Source organism: Saccostrea echinata, unplaced genomic scaffold (assembly GCF_033153115.1).
Source record: "Saccostrea echinata isolate AGI-Se365-2 ecotype Australia unplaced genomic scaffold, CSIRO_AGI_Sech_v1 ptg000052l, whole genome shotgun sequence".
Lineage (NCBI taxonomy): Eukaryota > Metazoa > Mollusca > Bivalvia > Ostreida > Ostreidae > Saccostrea > Saccostrea echinata.
The window spans coordinates 6915773-6931633 of NW_026889801.1; the positions used below are offsets into that span (position 1 = coordinate 6915773).

General features: G+C 29.3%; 1 protein-coding gene and 1 long non-coding RNA gene across 2 annotated transcripts in view; both read right to left on the reverse strand.

The window, feature by feature from the left end:
• The window catches only part of LOC133204070 (uncharacterized), a 135105-nt gene extending 125884 nt beyond the window's left edge, over window positions 1-9221 (reverse strand). The window contains exon 1 of the mRNA XM_061339848.1: window positions 9130-9221. Within this exon, the coding sequence (XP_061195832.1) occupies window positions 9130-9178 (49 nt within the window). The 5' untranslated portion in view covers window positions 9179-9221. The remainder of the gene's footprint in view (window positions 1-9129) is intronic.
• On the reverse strand, window positions 1463-1845 carry LOC133204086 (uncharacterized). Its single transcript, XR_009723542.1, has 3 exons — window positions 1810-1845; window positions 1635-1667; window positions 1463-1492 (listed from the first exon to the last, which is right to left on the reverse strand). It is a non-coding gene; the product is annotated as an uncharacterized LOC133204086 (long non-coding RNA).
• Window positions 9222-15861: the final 6640 nt, after the last annotated feature.

Below are 15861 nucleotides of genomic sequence, written 5' to 3' on the forward strand. Positions count from 1 at the left end.
GTTTGGTTGAAACTGGTCCAGTAGTTTTGGAGAAGAAGATGAAATTTGAAAAGTTAACGACAACGACAACAACGACGACACAACAGGAAAAAAATTGTTAGAAAAGCCCACATGAGCTTTTGGCTCAGGTGATCTAGAAAACTTTCATTGTAAATTTGCAAGACCATATTAATTTATGTAGGCAGAAAAGTAAAATTCTTTTATGAACCTTTCTAAAAGATGTCGCATTTGATTTTTTTTTTTATTGAAAATTTAATTTTAATATTTTTATCGACAATTCAAGGATACAAACCTAATTTCGCACATGCAGATTGTGAAGATGATAGCAACTATTAAAATAACAGCAAATCCCACTGCAACTGAAACATATATGAAACGTAACAATATGAACAGATATAAATATTGTTATATCCAAGATATGGTTTGCATTGATTGGAGAAAAGTACTTCATCCTTCCCTTCATTTGTTTAAATATCTTCCTTTTCTTTTATCAATATTTTTTACAGCGAAAGGTAAAGAGAATGACGATAATTAATTAATATAGTTTGTGATATAATATTACAGTTTAAAACATGTATAAAAATTAAACAGTAGGGAACATTCCCTAAACAAATAAATTATGAAATGAAAAACCTAAGTTCATATGACTTCATCTTTTAACATGAAAAGGTATTAATTTTCACTCAGAAGTCCTATCACTTAAAACTTTATGTTAAAAAATACCAAAAAGAGTAATCAGATACTACCGTACTTACGAAAAAATGCTGTTCGATATAATTCAGGGATTGTTGGTGGACATCCAAACACTATAATACGTAGACAATAAAAAAAACTTTATCAAGCATTGGTTTTGCGAAAACAACAAAGAATATCATCAAGCAGAGTTGTTTTCGTGATATCCCTTAACTTTAAATTTACAACGTTTGAAAACAAAATTATTTGGAATAACATTGGAAATATTTGCAAAACATTTAAGCTAGTACATAGGTAGGCAAATTGTTTCCTAAAATGTATTTTCTTTTAAAATCTGATATTTTGTTCTAGGATAACAAATCTCTGTGTGTAATATAAAATATTTCCTTGCCAAAACAAGTTTGAAATATATTGAAATATAGCTTATCTGACCCCTATCAGAAGAGAGGAAATCAAATATTCGACATTAAAATGTTTTGTTAAAAATAAACATTTGATAAATTGCAGATATTTGTGATACTATCTAAAAATTAAATCTTTTTGCTATCAATCTTCAGTGCAATATATATTGATACAGGTATATTGGAGTACCTTGTGATGTCGAAATAGAAGTCCCTTGGTATGCTACAATTTAAAATATCTTAAAATGTTTTGATAAAAATAAACATTTGATAAATTGCAGATATTTGTGATACTATCTAAAAATTAAATTGTTTTGCTATCAATCTTCAGTGCAATATATATTGATACAGGTATATTGGAGTACCTTGTGATGTCGAAATAGAAATCCCTTGGTATGCTACAATTTAAAATATCTTAAACTGTTTTGTTAAAAATAAACATTTGATAAATTGCAGATATTTGTGATAATATTTAAAAATCAAATCTTTTTGCTATCAATCTTCAGTGCAATATATATTGATACAGTTATATTGGAGTACCTTGTGATGTCGAAATAGAAATCCCTTGGTATGCTACAATTTAAAATATCTTAAACTGTTTTGTTAAAAATAAACATTTGATAAATTGCAGATATTTGTGATACTATTTAAAAATCAAATCTTTTTGCTATCAATCTTCAGTGCAATATATATTGATACAGGTATATTGGAGTACCTTGTGATGTCGAAATAGAAATCCCTTGGTATGCTACAATTTAAAATATCTTAAAATGTTTTGTTAAAAATAAACATTTGATAAATTGCAGATATTTGTGATAATATTTAAAAATTAAATCTTTTTGCTATCAATCTTCAGTGCAATATATATTGATACAGGTATATTGGAGTACCTTGTGATGTCGAAATAGAAATCCCTTGGTATGCTACAATTTAAAATATCTTAAACTGTTTTGTTAAAAATAAACATTTGATAAATTGCAGATATTTGTGATAATATTTAAAAATCAAATCTTTTTGCTATCAATCTTCAGTGCAATATATATTGATACAGTTATATTGGAGTACCTTGTGATGTCGAAATAGAAATCCCTTGGTATGCTACAATTTAAAATATCTTAAACTGTTTTGTTAAAAATAAACATTTGATAAATTGCAGATATTTGTGATACTATTTAAAAATCAAATCTTTTTGCTATCAATCTTCAGTGCAATATATATTGATACAGGTATATTGGAGTACCTTGTGATGTCGAAATAGAAATCCCTTGGTATGCTACAATTTAAAATATCTTAAACTGTTTTGTTAAAAATAAACATTTGATAAATTGCAGATATTTGTGATAATATTTAAAAATTAAATCTTTTTGCTATCAATCTTCAGTGCAATATATATTGATACAGGTATATTGGAGTACCTTGTGATGTCGAAATAGAAATCCCTTGGTATGCTACAATTTAAAATATCTTAAAATGTTTTGTTAAAAATAAACATTTGATAAATTGCAGATATTTGTGATAATATTTAAAAATTAAATCTTTTTGCTATCAATCTTCAGTGCAATATATATTGATACAGGTATATTGGAGTACCTTGTGATGTCGAAATAGAAATCCCTTGGTATGCTACAATTTAAAATATCTTAAAATGTTTTGTTGAAAATAAACATTTGATAAATTGCAGATATTTGTGATACTATTTAAAAATCAAATCTTTTTGCTATCAATCTTCAGTGCAATATATATTGATACAGGTATATTGGAGTACCTTGTGATGTCGAAATAGAAATCCCTTGGTATGCTACAATTTAAAATATCTTAAACTGTTTTGTTAAAAATAAACATTTGATAATTGCAGATATTTGTGATACTATTTAAAAATCAAATCTTTTTGCTATCAATCTTCAGTGCAATATATATTGATACAGTTATATTGGAGTACCTTGTGATGTCGAAATAGAAATCCCTTGGTATGCTACAATTTAAAATATCTTAAAATGTTTTGTTAAAAATAAACATTTGATAAATTGCAGATATTTGTGATACTATTTAAAAATCAAATCTTTTTGCTATCAATCTTCAGTGCAATATATATTGATACAGGTATATTGGAGTACCCTGTGATGTCGAAATAGAAGTCCCTTGGTATGCTACAATTTAAAATATCTTAAAATGTTTTGTTAAAAATAAACATTTGATAAATTGCAGATATTTGTGATACTATTTAAAAATCAAATCTTTTTGCTATCAATCTTCAGTGCAATATATATTTATACAGGTATATTGGAGTACCCTGTGATGTCGAAATAGAAGTCCCTTGGTATGCTACAATTTAAAATATCTTAAAAGAATATTATATATGTATAAAGTGGGGAAATCATATGTTCAAATATCGTTAAATAATCTTATTTTGATATAAATATTTAAGTCAATATCAAAGTGTTTACAAGTCTTATTCATTCACATATTTCTGGATTGTTCTCTTGCAAAGAGTGCCTAACTTTTTACAAAATATAAGAAATGAATTTAAGATAAATGTAGGATAAAGTGATACCATCTGTGTTTTCCAACGGTGCAGGGAATTCAGAATATAAGTATTTTACACCTACAAAGGTAAACGAGAACACTTTAAAATGAAATATTGGAATAACGATCAGTTATCTTACACTAAGGTCCAATAAAACAATAAAACGTGTGAGTAGAACAAACATGGCTCTCTGATATCCTGAATTAGTAAACATCCCCTGTCAACTGGTCGCACACGTAGTTTGCTCTTTGTGATGATTGAGGAAATCGAGAAATCTATAGTCAATTCAGTATGAAAATGGTCTGAAAATAATGGCATAACAACATGGATGAAAGACGTCGGTCAACATTCGATCTAACGAAAGACTGTTTATACAAAAAAGGTTATTGTATTGAACATCGAGTATGCAAAATGTTGTTTTAAAATGAGATTGTTAATACCTTGAAGTTTGTACCTTCAACTTGTTTGTCAGAACCCTGCCTCGTTTTTAAAAATGGTTCTTACGAAGAACATGCTATTGGTATTGAAGGACATTTAAGAAATAAGACGCGTATATGTTGGTGATAATGGTTTAAAACGAGGCAAACTATTGACAAACAAATTGACGAAACAAGGATATCAACACTCTCGTTTGAAGTAATCTTTTCGCAAGTTTTTCGGTCGATACAATGACATTGTCAGCACATACACCTATCATTGAGTCAAATGCTAACTGATACTACTTGCTAACTGATACTACTTCATACTAATTGTTAGGCCATTATTTATACACTGAACTTTCTACGGATTTCTCCGGCTTTTGATTCCCGATCATGACAAGTAGCACACTGCGCGTGTGACTCGTCGGCAGGGGATGCTCACTCCTCCATGGCAGCTGATCCCACCTCTAAATTTTGAGGTCCGTATTTTCTCTGCTCCAAATTTGTATCGTTTCATTGAACTTTCGAGATTGAATACTGTTTGTATTCTTCTATTTCAGCCAGCATTTTAAAATTTCATTGTGAAAAGGTATGTAAAAAGCATGTGTTTTCTAAAAAAAAAAAGAAAAAAGAAATAAACAGTAATGAATTGGAATCCGTTACGATCGATTGGTCGGTAAACCGGTTAAGCGTTGACATCCTAGAAGAAACCAAAAAATATACTTAAGACAATAATATGCACTGTATGTTTATCGTTTCAATATTTTTGTTATATCAGTATGTGGAATGAATTCATAATACACAATTCATCCTCTGTTACATTCCAGAGGAACTGGCTGTAACAAGTAATAGCAAGTTTAATCACCTCAAATGAATCACCTATTACACTGGGGCCAAGACATGGTGAAAGAATACATGCAAAGCAACTCATTCCATTACTTTCCATGGCTTTGTTATTAATAAATTTACCGCCGAAATACTGCCGATTCGGCTTTAAGGAGGTTGGATCCTGTCATCAAAAGTAATGAGAATTTTTTGTCAAGTATATTTTTAGAATCTACACACGTAGCTTAATTAAAAATTGAAACAAAAAATGGGGGTCAATGCGCTTCTTTTGGCGCTACAGGGCATTTAGTTTGACCTTTTTGCACTGTAAATACATCTTGCACATGATTCAATTTTTAAAGTTTTCCTTCCAATATTTTTTTATTCAAATAAATTATTGGAACAAACACAGTCTTATATCATTTTGAATAGATACATTAAAATTTGTGACAACAAATTTTTTTAAAATTACTTCGCATGTTTAATTATTTGACCTTTTTGCACTCAAAAATATCATTTTTCTGGCATTAAAAATTTTAACAAGCAATAAAATCATTTGAAAGTAATGACATTTTACTGAATTTAAGTAGAATGGTTAAAAATATCTTATATATTCAGAAAATAAAAAAAAAAAAGTGGCGGCCTGTGATGTTAATTTTTATGTAATACTAAAATAGTGCTAATTTTAAGCAAAAGTTAGGGTTATTTTTCTGTATTTTCGCAATATATTTGCTATATTTATTAAATATGATGATAAAATTCATAATAGTTTATTTAATACATAATTTAGGACCAGCATGAAACAGTTCACGGCACAGAATAACTCTGTGTGCAGGCTGCATGGAAAAATAGGAATCCAAACTTAACATATTTCAAATACTTCGAAACAGAAAAAAATGATCATTTTCTTCTAAAAATCCATCCGCCACAAGATATAGTTCCTCTTTAAATGCTTTTGGTATGGAACTTAATCATGGAGTTTTAACTGAATATCGTTTTATTGGTATTGTAGAATCCAAATTTATTGTAAGAACTAAAACATTATACAGAATTTTTTAAATATAGGTTAAGACAAAAATCTGCTCAAAAGCTGAGGAGCGAACCTCGTTAAACAGAACATCGACCAATCAATCAATCAATCAACTAGTTTGGATTGTTATGTATTGTTTGACTTAGTTTGGATATAAATGATAGGTTGTATGTGCTCTAAAATATTAAGAAATTGTAGACTTTCTATGAAATTCATATATATATATATATATATATATATATATATATATATATATATATATATATATATATATATATATATATATATATATATATAGATATAGATATATATATATATATATATATATATATATATATATATATATATATATATATATATATATATATATATATATATATATATATATATATATATTTCCTTCTGCAATCTCTTTATAAATGTGTATGCTCATTTGTATCACTTTCAAGAACATTTCTGAAATTTTTGCACGAATGAAACAAACTTTATGCTGAAAAACATTTTCACTTTACTTCTATTAAATGAACGCCCTTCTTAACAAATGTTATAAATGAAATTCCCTTTTTCATTATTATTCAGAGATGAAATTTTGTTTTAATTAGCATTCAGAGAAAAGAAAATTACCTTTTTTGTTAACTTACATTGATAGATGGACCTTCCTGTTAACTTTTCTAAAGTGTCGTTTATTTGCAGTGCAATAGAACTCCATTTTATCTGGGGACATTTGGAACCAGTGCGATTTTCAATAATCTTCCTCAAACACAACACTAAATTTATTATATAGCTGAAAAATGTGCAAATGACTCATTATTTAATACAATATTTAAAGATTGTTTCATTTAAAAATATTGTGTGGTAAGCAAAAAATTGTCACAAGTGAACCATTTTATTTTAATATTTTTAGAATTAAAGCTGTTATCCTGACAATTTTTTTTATCTTCAGGCTTGATGAAAATTTGTCTTAATGCAATATATATATATATATATATATATATATATATATATATATATATATATATATATATATATATATATATATATATATATATATGTAAGTCTGTTTGTGTGTGTATGTGTGTGTGTGTTTAAATGATGCAACATCATTATTCTATTGTTAATAAATAATGTGCTGACCCACAGTATCCTGTACTTCTTGGAATAGCAGAAGTACACTGGTTAGCTATTTCCTTTGTATAATAGGACTCATTAAGACACGGCGTCACTGAAGAAAATATATATAAAAAAAAAAAAGATCCATACATTATATGATTATAAGTAGCATTAAAACAGTGTTATCATCATAGTACAAATTATACTGACCACAAACTTCCACCCCACAGAGTTCCCAGCGGACATCCGAGTCATTGGTGAATCACCATGGCTCCTCTCTGTCGAAATTTCTACAGTAGTTCTCTTCTGCAATGCTTAAAACATCATAAGTGTGTTCATGTGGGGTCTGTACGTCCCATCTTTGACACGGTTTACCTGTCTCTGTTACGTTTTTGGTTCCCTCATATAATACTCCTGGTAATCGACAGTCAGTTGAGATAGATTCTGCTTTAATTGTTTAAAGAATAAAACTGTTGTAGCAAAAAAAAAAAATCATTGATCGAACATCATAATTTTTTTAAATTAAAAAAAAAATAGAATAACACAAGATTTCGACTTCTTTCTCAACCTTAGCAAATTTTCTCCCATTATCCAAAAAATTACACTTGCTTTTTGTATATTTTTTTTTCGTGCCGTTAAGTTTTAAGTGCCGCATGTACATGTAGGAAATTGACAGAGACTAAGCGTGATTAATGAACACTCCTGGCGCAAGTATATATATATTAAGATAACAAACAGTATTCAATGTCGAAAGTCCATTGAAACGATACAAATTTGGAGCAGAGCAAACACGGACCTCAAAATTTAGGGGTGGGATCAGGTGCCATGGAGGAGTGAGCATCCCCTGTCGACCAGTCACTCCCGCCGTGTTCTCCTTCTCATGATCGGGAATCAAAAACCAGAAAAATCAGTGTTTAAGTAATGGCCTAACAAATAGTATGAAAAACGTCAGTCAGCATTTGACTCAGTGATAGGTTGTATGTGCTGACAATGTCATTGTATCGACCGAAAAACTTGCGAAAAGATGACTTCAATCTCTTGGGTCAACTTCAAAAGGTCAAAACTGCTGGTATTTAAAAGAAGCATGTCATAAGAAAAAAAAACTGTGAAAAATGAAAGCCCTAGTCCTAACTGACCAAAATAAATGGCTATGGTTAAAGTTAATTAAAATGTGGGTCAAACTCTGAGGTCAAGGTCAAAAGGTCAAAAATATGTATACCCATGGAAAAGTCTTCTCACAATAAATTCAAAAGAGAAATACATGCATGAAAGTCCAAGCATTAACTGTTCGAAAGTTGATGCCAAGGTTTAAATTTAATTTTTTTATTTTTTTTTTTTTTATTTTTTTTTTTTTATTTATTTTTTTTTTTTGGGCAAAAGTGGGTCTACTCCAACTCAAAAGGTCAAATATATATCGGTACTCAAAGAAAGGTCTTGCTACCAGATATATAAATGTGAATTACAAAAGCAATAGCTCCGCCTAATCAAAAGTTATAGACAAGGTTAAAGATCTTGCGGACAAACAGACAAACAGATTGACGGATAGGGCAAAAACGATATACCCCCGAATCTCTAATCATGGGGGCCTAGAAATAAAATCGAACAAAGATTGCCTTTGAAGTACTTAATATTATACTCTAACTAGCAGTCATGTCGCTTTGATTATTAATAAATAATTGTAGATATTTAAAGGAGACATGGGGTGATTATTTTTATAAGTAAAACAAACAAGTGCTCTTTTTTGAATTAAAGTCAATTAGTTTTATTTGTTTTCCTTTAACCTAGGAATTTAGTACCAAAAGAAATTATAGAAAAAAAAAAGACAAAAATAAACGACGACTAAAAGATTGTAATACATATGATGGTAATACATCCAATAATAATAACATGAATCATCATCATTATCAGTTTTCATAATCTACTTTTAAATAAAAAACAAACAAGACTTAAAATAAGGAATACCAGCTGCGTTGATTATTGTAAATCGAGGACTTTCATATGATATGTAAGATATTTCTATTTCTATATATTAATAATGTGACTTTTTAAAAATTAAATACGAGTAAGACATTTCACAATCAACAGGATTATAAAGCTATTGCCTGTTATACTGACAAGATAAATTACCTGTAACGGAATAGAAAAAGGTTCCAATAAGCAACCTTAAAGTTATCATTTCAGTTTTGTTCCATTACAGCTACATATTGAGTTGATCTCTATCAAGAATGAAACATATTGAAAAGCTGAACATGATTAAGACGGGATTTAACTTCCTTTCTTTGTATACTCTGTATATAATGATGAGAAAAGGGGATGTTAGTGATCTTTTAGTATTTCCTATTTGTAATATTCTTTTTCCTGTAAAACTGAATATTACTAGACGTATATTTTATATGCATAGCTTTAAAGCAATAGTCAATATTTAATTTTAAAGAGACTTTTAACTTCTGTTACATCAATAGGTATGTCATAAACCTGGATCGGATTACGAAACTAATCAAAGCTTAAAAAGGGGCTACCAAAAATTTTCCATCCTTCATGTAAATAATATATTTAGGACAATTAAAATAGATTCAGTTCATATTATATCTAAAGTTGCAGGTCAAATTATTTTGAATAGATTGCAATATTATTCAAAAATATATCTGTAAAACAATTCGGAGTGTATGTTTCTGTAATAAACATTTATGTTCTCCTTTTAATGATTACAGTTATTATTGAGTGATGAGTCACAAAATATTGAAATCAATAAATATATTTTTCAATCTGTACAAAAATTTATAAGAGATTCTGGTAGATTCAATTAATCATTACAGCTTAACACTAATACTCTAGTTAGTTATATATCACGTAAAGAATGTATGTTTAAAACAAAACATGTTTGTATTTGTTTTTTTTTTTTTTTTTTTTTTTTTTTTTTTTTTTTTTTTTATTGACATTGATAATTGTAGCCATTTATGGCGAGAACTTCGTAAGTTTTTAGAACTTGTGTTCAAACCATTTGTATACTATTTATACAGTAATATATGTTCAAATCAGTTATTATTCTATTAATTGTGATTAGGAAAAACGACCACTTTCTTCGTTAAAATCAGGTTTCTGTAACATGACAGTTTTCAGAATTCCTAGCTTTAAGAATTTAGAATGTCACAAAGAGAAAAATATAGACAAATTATTAACAACTTATTGTTAAAGATAGCAATTTTATGAGGAACATGGTCATCACACCAACAATTGATAATTATTTCTTATATCAGAATTTCAACCACTGATAATATATTTGTTACCTCTATTCAAAATGAAAAAATATCCCCTCTATGCATTCCAAGGTTTGTAAATGGAAAAATATAGACATATTATAGTTGAAGTTAACACTTTAGTATGGGAACATGGTTGTTTATCAATTTGATCAATTTGATAAATATTTATTGCACCAAAAATCTAATCCTTCTAATGATGATATTTGGTACCAAAATTCAAGTGTTGATCATTGATAAATTTCAAGAGAGAGAGAGAGAGAGAGAGAGACCTTCCGAATGAATTACAAAGGTTTATTATATTATACATTATATAGATCAATTGATTTTCCCTGTATTTACATAGACACCAAGATTTCAGTCAGGAGTTTTTTGATAATAGATATTGTAATTAACAATCATGTAATAAAGCAATGTTTATTAAGTTTTGTTTGAGTCATTGGTGTGTAAATCATACAGATTTGTCACGTAGGCATATTGTCAAGTAGGCATATGTCAGGGAGCGCGCTAGTTATTCACACTAAACTTAAAAACATTTTACATTTTACATGTTTAAATGCACCAAAAACATACTCAATGTTTGGATTTTCGCTGCCCTATATCTTTATATTTCTATTAACGTCTCTGTAGCCTCATTGTGACATTACTTAAGCGTGTATATTTCTAAATGTGCGTATACACAAAAATGGCTTTTATGTTAATTTTGCAGTTGACTTAGTAGAAAAACATAGCAAATGTAAATATTTGATTATGAAATCTTAAACTAAAAACTCTACAGTGCCTTTATATGGAGCATCTGAAACATAATCCTCCAACATGTTCATCTTCTTCATCCTACAACTATAGTCCTACTGGACACGTCATTACTGGTGACGTAAATATAGTTAATAATGAGGACCTTATATCACTTATTATAAGAGAACCAAAGTTTAGGGAACCTCGATCTTTCAACTGGCGTCATAATTTCATAAATATTATGAATTTTATAGAAGATAGCCAGACAATGGGCCAAATATGAAAAAGGAGAAATTGACACTTTGTCAGAATGGATGAAAAATATCGGATGGATGTGGAAATCTTGCATTAAGCGATTAAGGGGCAATATGTAAACAATCTATACTTCTGTCTTCGGCAATACAGAAGTGAACCAAGAATGAGATAGATTGCACGATCAGTATATATTTGTCCCAGCTGACCAAGCCGGTAACAACATATTCTCTGTTTGTAAGGCTCAGTATTTGAATTGCATTTTGGAAGAACTTCGATTTTATTCTGCAAGTGATAATCCAACTTACATCCATAGCCCGTTTTCTAAAAAAGAAATATAGGGTTACCTGGTCTTTCAACTGGCGTCATAACATCAAAGATGTTATGAATTCTATTTTAGATTACGCCTATACGATGTGTCAAACATGAAAAAAGACCTTGACACTTTGTCACATTAGATTAAAAGTATTAGATAGATGTTGAAATCTCGCTTTAAGCGATTGAGTGGCAATATGTGGTAATCCTTTTCAAGATAATGCAAATCATAAATGCTGTATCAGTGTTTTTTAAGGGGGGGGGGGGTAAATTTACCCCGTAAAGTCTTGCTATAATCAAGAAATAATGTTTGGTCATGCTTTCTTGGCTGGGAAATTTACCCGCTAGATACTTCTTATTTTCAAAGTGTAATATTTGCCCCTTTTTCGAATAATATAAACTTTTTTAGCAATATTCTTTGAGAGAAAATTTACCCCGTAGATTTTTGCTATTTTCAAGGTTGCATCTAAGTGTATATTGTCTGTCCATCAGTTATAATTTTACTGATTGTGGAAACATCAAAGCAAATGTATACTTAATACGAGTGTTACCTGTGAGAAGAGGATTCATTACGGATACATGAATGCGCAATGTTTTTGGGTAAGATGATTGTCCTACGAAATGAAAGTTGGAATTTTTCTTTCGATGATAGCTTAAAAACAGATATATATATGTATATGCAAAAGTTCGAAACTTTTAAAATTGGAAAATTTCCAACCCAATTTATGGGCGCGCAAATGACAACAAACTTTTTTACCGCTTTAAAGACAATTCTTTGATTATACAAGAAAAATTAAAGAAGAAAGAACTTGATGAGGACACTTCTAATAATCTTGAGAATGATATTGTAGAATATGAAATTTTACATGTACTTAAAAAGTATAAAATAATAATAACTTACCAGGAAATGATGGTTTTACTGCTTATATCTTAAAATTCTTTTGGATAGATCTGAAATGTTATATTTTAAAAGCAATTCATTGTATTTTTGCAAAGAAAGAACTTCCAATTTCACAAAGACTTGGGAATATCTCTTGTATTCTCAAAGGTGATAAACCTAGACAGTTCTTAAAGAATTGGCGTCAAATTACTTTACTAAATGTCCTTATAAACTTATATCTGGATGTCTTAGTTTTAGAATAAAGTCTACATTAGAAACTATTATTTCTGATATTCAAACAAACTTTATTAAATGTAGTTACAAAGGGAAAATACCAGATTGGTTTATGACTTAATGTCTTATACAGAGTCAAACAATATACCAGGAATATTAATGCTTACTGACTTTGAAAAAGCATTTGACTCAATTTCATGGTCTTTTCTTTAGAAAGTCTTGAATTAATTTGGCTTTGGAAGAAAATTTTTAATTGGATTAAGTTTCTAAATACAAATTTTAAAGCATCAGTTTTGCAATGTGGATATTTATCAGGACAATTTCTTGTTCAGAGAAGTTGTAGACAAGGAGATCCTGTTGCTCCCTATCTGTTTCTCCTTTGTGCCAAAATCTTGACGATTCTAATCAAACAAAATAGTGACAAAAGAGGTTTTATTGTAAATAAAAAAGGACCTATTTTGTCAAAGTCTCTCAATATGCAGATGAAACCTCACTGGCCCTTGACGGTTCATCCAAATCTTTGTTTGCTGCTCTCTATACTTTGGATTTCTTTTCACAATTAACGGGTAAAAATAAACAGTTCAAAGACAAAAATTATTTGGATTGGTTAAAAAAAAAATGCAAGTCAAGTTTATCTTTATTCAAGATGGAAACCGATTGGGGATCCACAACCTTCACTTTGCTTGGTATAAATTTGTCAGTAGATTTAGAAATTATTCCTGTTATAAATTACAATTTTTTTTTTGCCTAAAATTAAATCATTGATCCAACAATGGAATAAACAAATACTTACACCTACTAGTCGTATCATCATTGTAAAAACTCTTATTTTGTCAAAACTTACTAATTTATTTGCTTCTCTTCCTACACCAAGCAATGATAAAATATCTTCATTGTGTAAAGACCTCTTTGAATTTATATGGAAATGAAAGATTGATATATATAAAAGGGATATAATTATTCAAGATTATTTATCTGGAGGATTAAAGATGGTAAATGTGGATTTTTTCATAAAATCACTCAAATGTACTTTGATATTCAGATTGGTAACAAAAAGTAATAAATCATGGCTAGACATATTTTTGGGAATGAATGGTATTGATATTGTAAATAAACTTATGGATTTTGGTGATGCTTTTATTTCAAATATTCTAATGCCTCAGAACAACATTTTTTGGTGTGGTGTTTTTACTTTATGGCAACATGCTTTGAAAAATGTAGATCATGATGTACATATAGAATGCAAGGCTTGTTATATTCCTGTATGGTATAATTCTAACATAAAAGTAGATACCACGAGCATTTAAAAAAATGGTATAAAATGGAGTTCAAAATATTGGAGATTTCTTGTAAGATGATTGCCTATTTCCATCAAAATCTATTTTCTGAGAAAAATTTAACATTACATATGTAAGCTTAATGCAGTATAATAGCACTGTCTATGCTATTTCAAAGATATATTTCAAAAATCTGTCCCTAGATAGAAAGTCTTTGAAATTTTAACAGATTTACCTGTTTATTTTGAAAATATTTGTCAAAATGAAAAATGTACAAAAAGTATTTATAATTATATAAACAAAAATGATTTAATTCCTCCACCGATTCCAAAGTGGAATTTAGATTTCTCTCCCTATGAGTGATGGAGATATGTATAAAACATTTTTCTAAAGTATGTTTTAAGATTACATCTGATTCCTCTGTGCAGTGGTTACAATACAGAATTCTCCATAGTATCCTCCCTGTAGATTCTTACCTTAAAAAATCAATATAGAAATACAGACCTATGTAAGTTTTGTACTCAGGACCCTGAAACTATACTCCATGTGTGTGTCTTTTGTGACTGTATTGTATCTCTATGGAGGAATTGGAGTTAACATATATACACAACCATTTCAAAGAGAGTTGGATTTAATGTCCATAATATAATTTTAGGAGAAATACCTCTTACTATAGACAATAGAATTGAAAACTCTTTGATACTATGTACAAAACAATATATCTTTTCATGTTTATTACAATCAAAAATATCTGTTTTTACTGGTTTGTTAAGGTGTCTGAAAATGAAACACACTATTGAGAGGTGTATATCTATTAACAACTCAAAACTATTTTACTTTGAAGAACAAGGGATTTGGTGGAAAATATATTTGAACGAATTTAAGACAATGTGAACAGGGTTTGGTATTTCTTTTATATATATATATATATATATATTTTAAGAATCAACTGATGATAGCTGATATTTTATGAAGCAACCTCCATATTAAAATGCAATTGGATGTAAAAATGGGTGGGCAAATGCTAAAAGAATCCATTGTTATTCTGCTCTTGAAAATATTTTGATTTTCGTGTATAATACAATGGATAATGATAATAATGATAATAATAACAAATCTTAACAAGAGGCCCAGGGGCCACATCGCTCACCTGAGCACTATGGCTAGGAAAAAGCAGAAATCAGTTCAGTCTTGAAAGGTTGAAAAGTGTAAATATAAAAGTGGTTCGGGGGAGGGGAGGGGGTCATGAATTGAACAAATTTGAATCTACATTATCTGAGGATGCTTCCATGTAAATATGACCAATCATGGCTTTGTCGTTCTTGAGAAGAAGATTTTTAAAGATTTTTCCTATATATTCCTATGTAAAACTTTGATCACCCATTGTGGCCCCACCCGACCCCCGGGGGTCATGATTTAAACAAATGTGAATCTACACTACCTGAGGTTGCTACCATGTAAATATGACCAATCATGGCTTTGCTGTTCTTGAGAAGAAGATTTTTAAAGATTTTTCCTATATATTCCTATGTAAAACTTTGGATCGCCCATTGTGGCCCCACCCGACCCCCGGGGTCATGATTTGAACAAACTTGAATCTACACTACCTGAGGTTGCTACCACGCAGCACAGTTAAGGCCGCAGTAAGGAGGCGGGGCCAAATTTTTACGGGAAATCATTACTATGACATCACATAAAAATGTATTTTCTTCAAATTACCGCAAAAAGAAATGATTTGCTATTTTAAACTGTTGGATAGCTTTAAACTACTTCAATACTTACTATTGCATGTATTTTTGTCGTTGGTTAAATCCCACACAGCAATATATAAACAATTCACTGATCGCAATGCACTTGTCAATGTGACGTCATATCGCAAAATTGGACGCAGTTTGTATGCAGTGAGAGG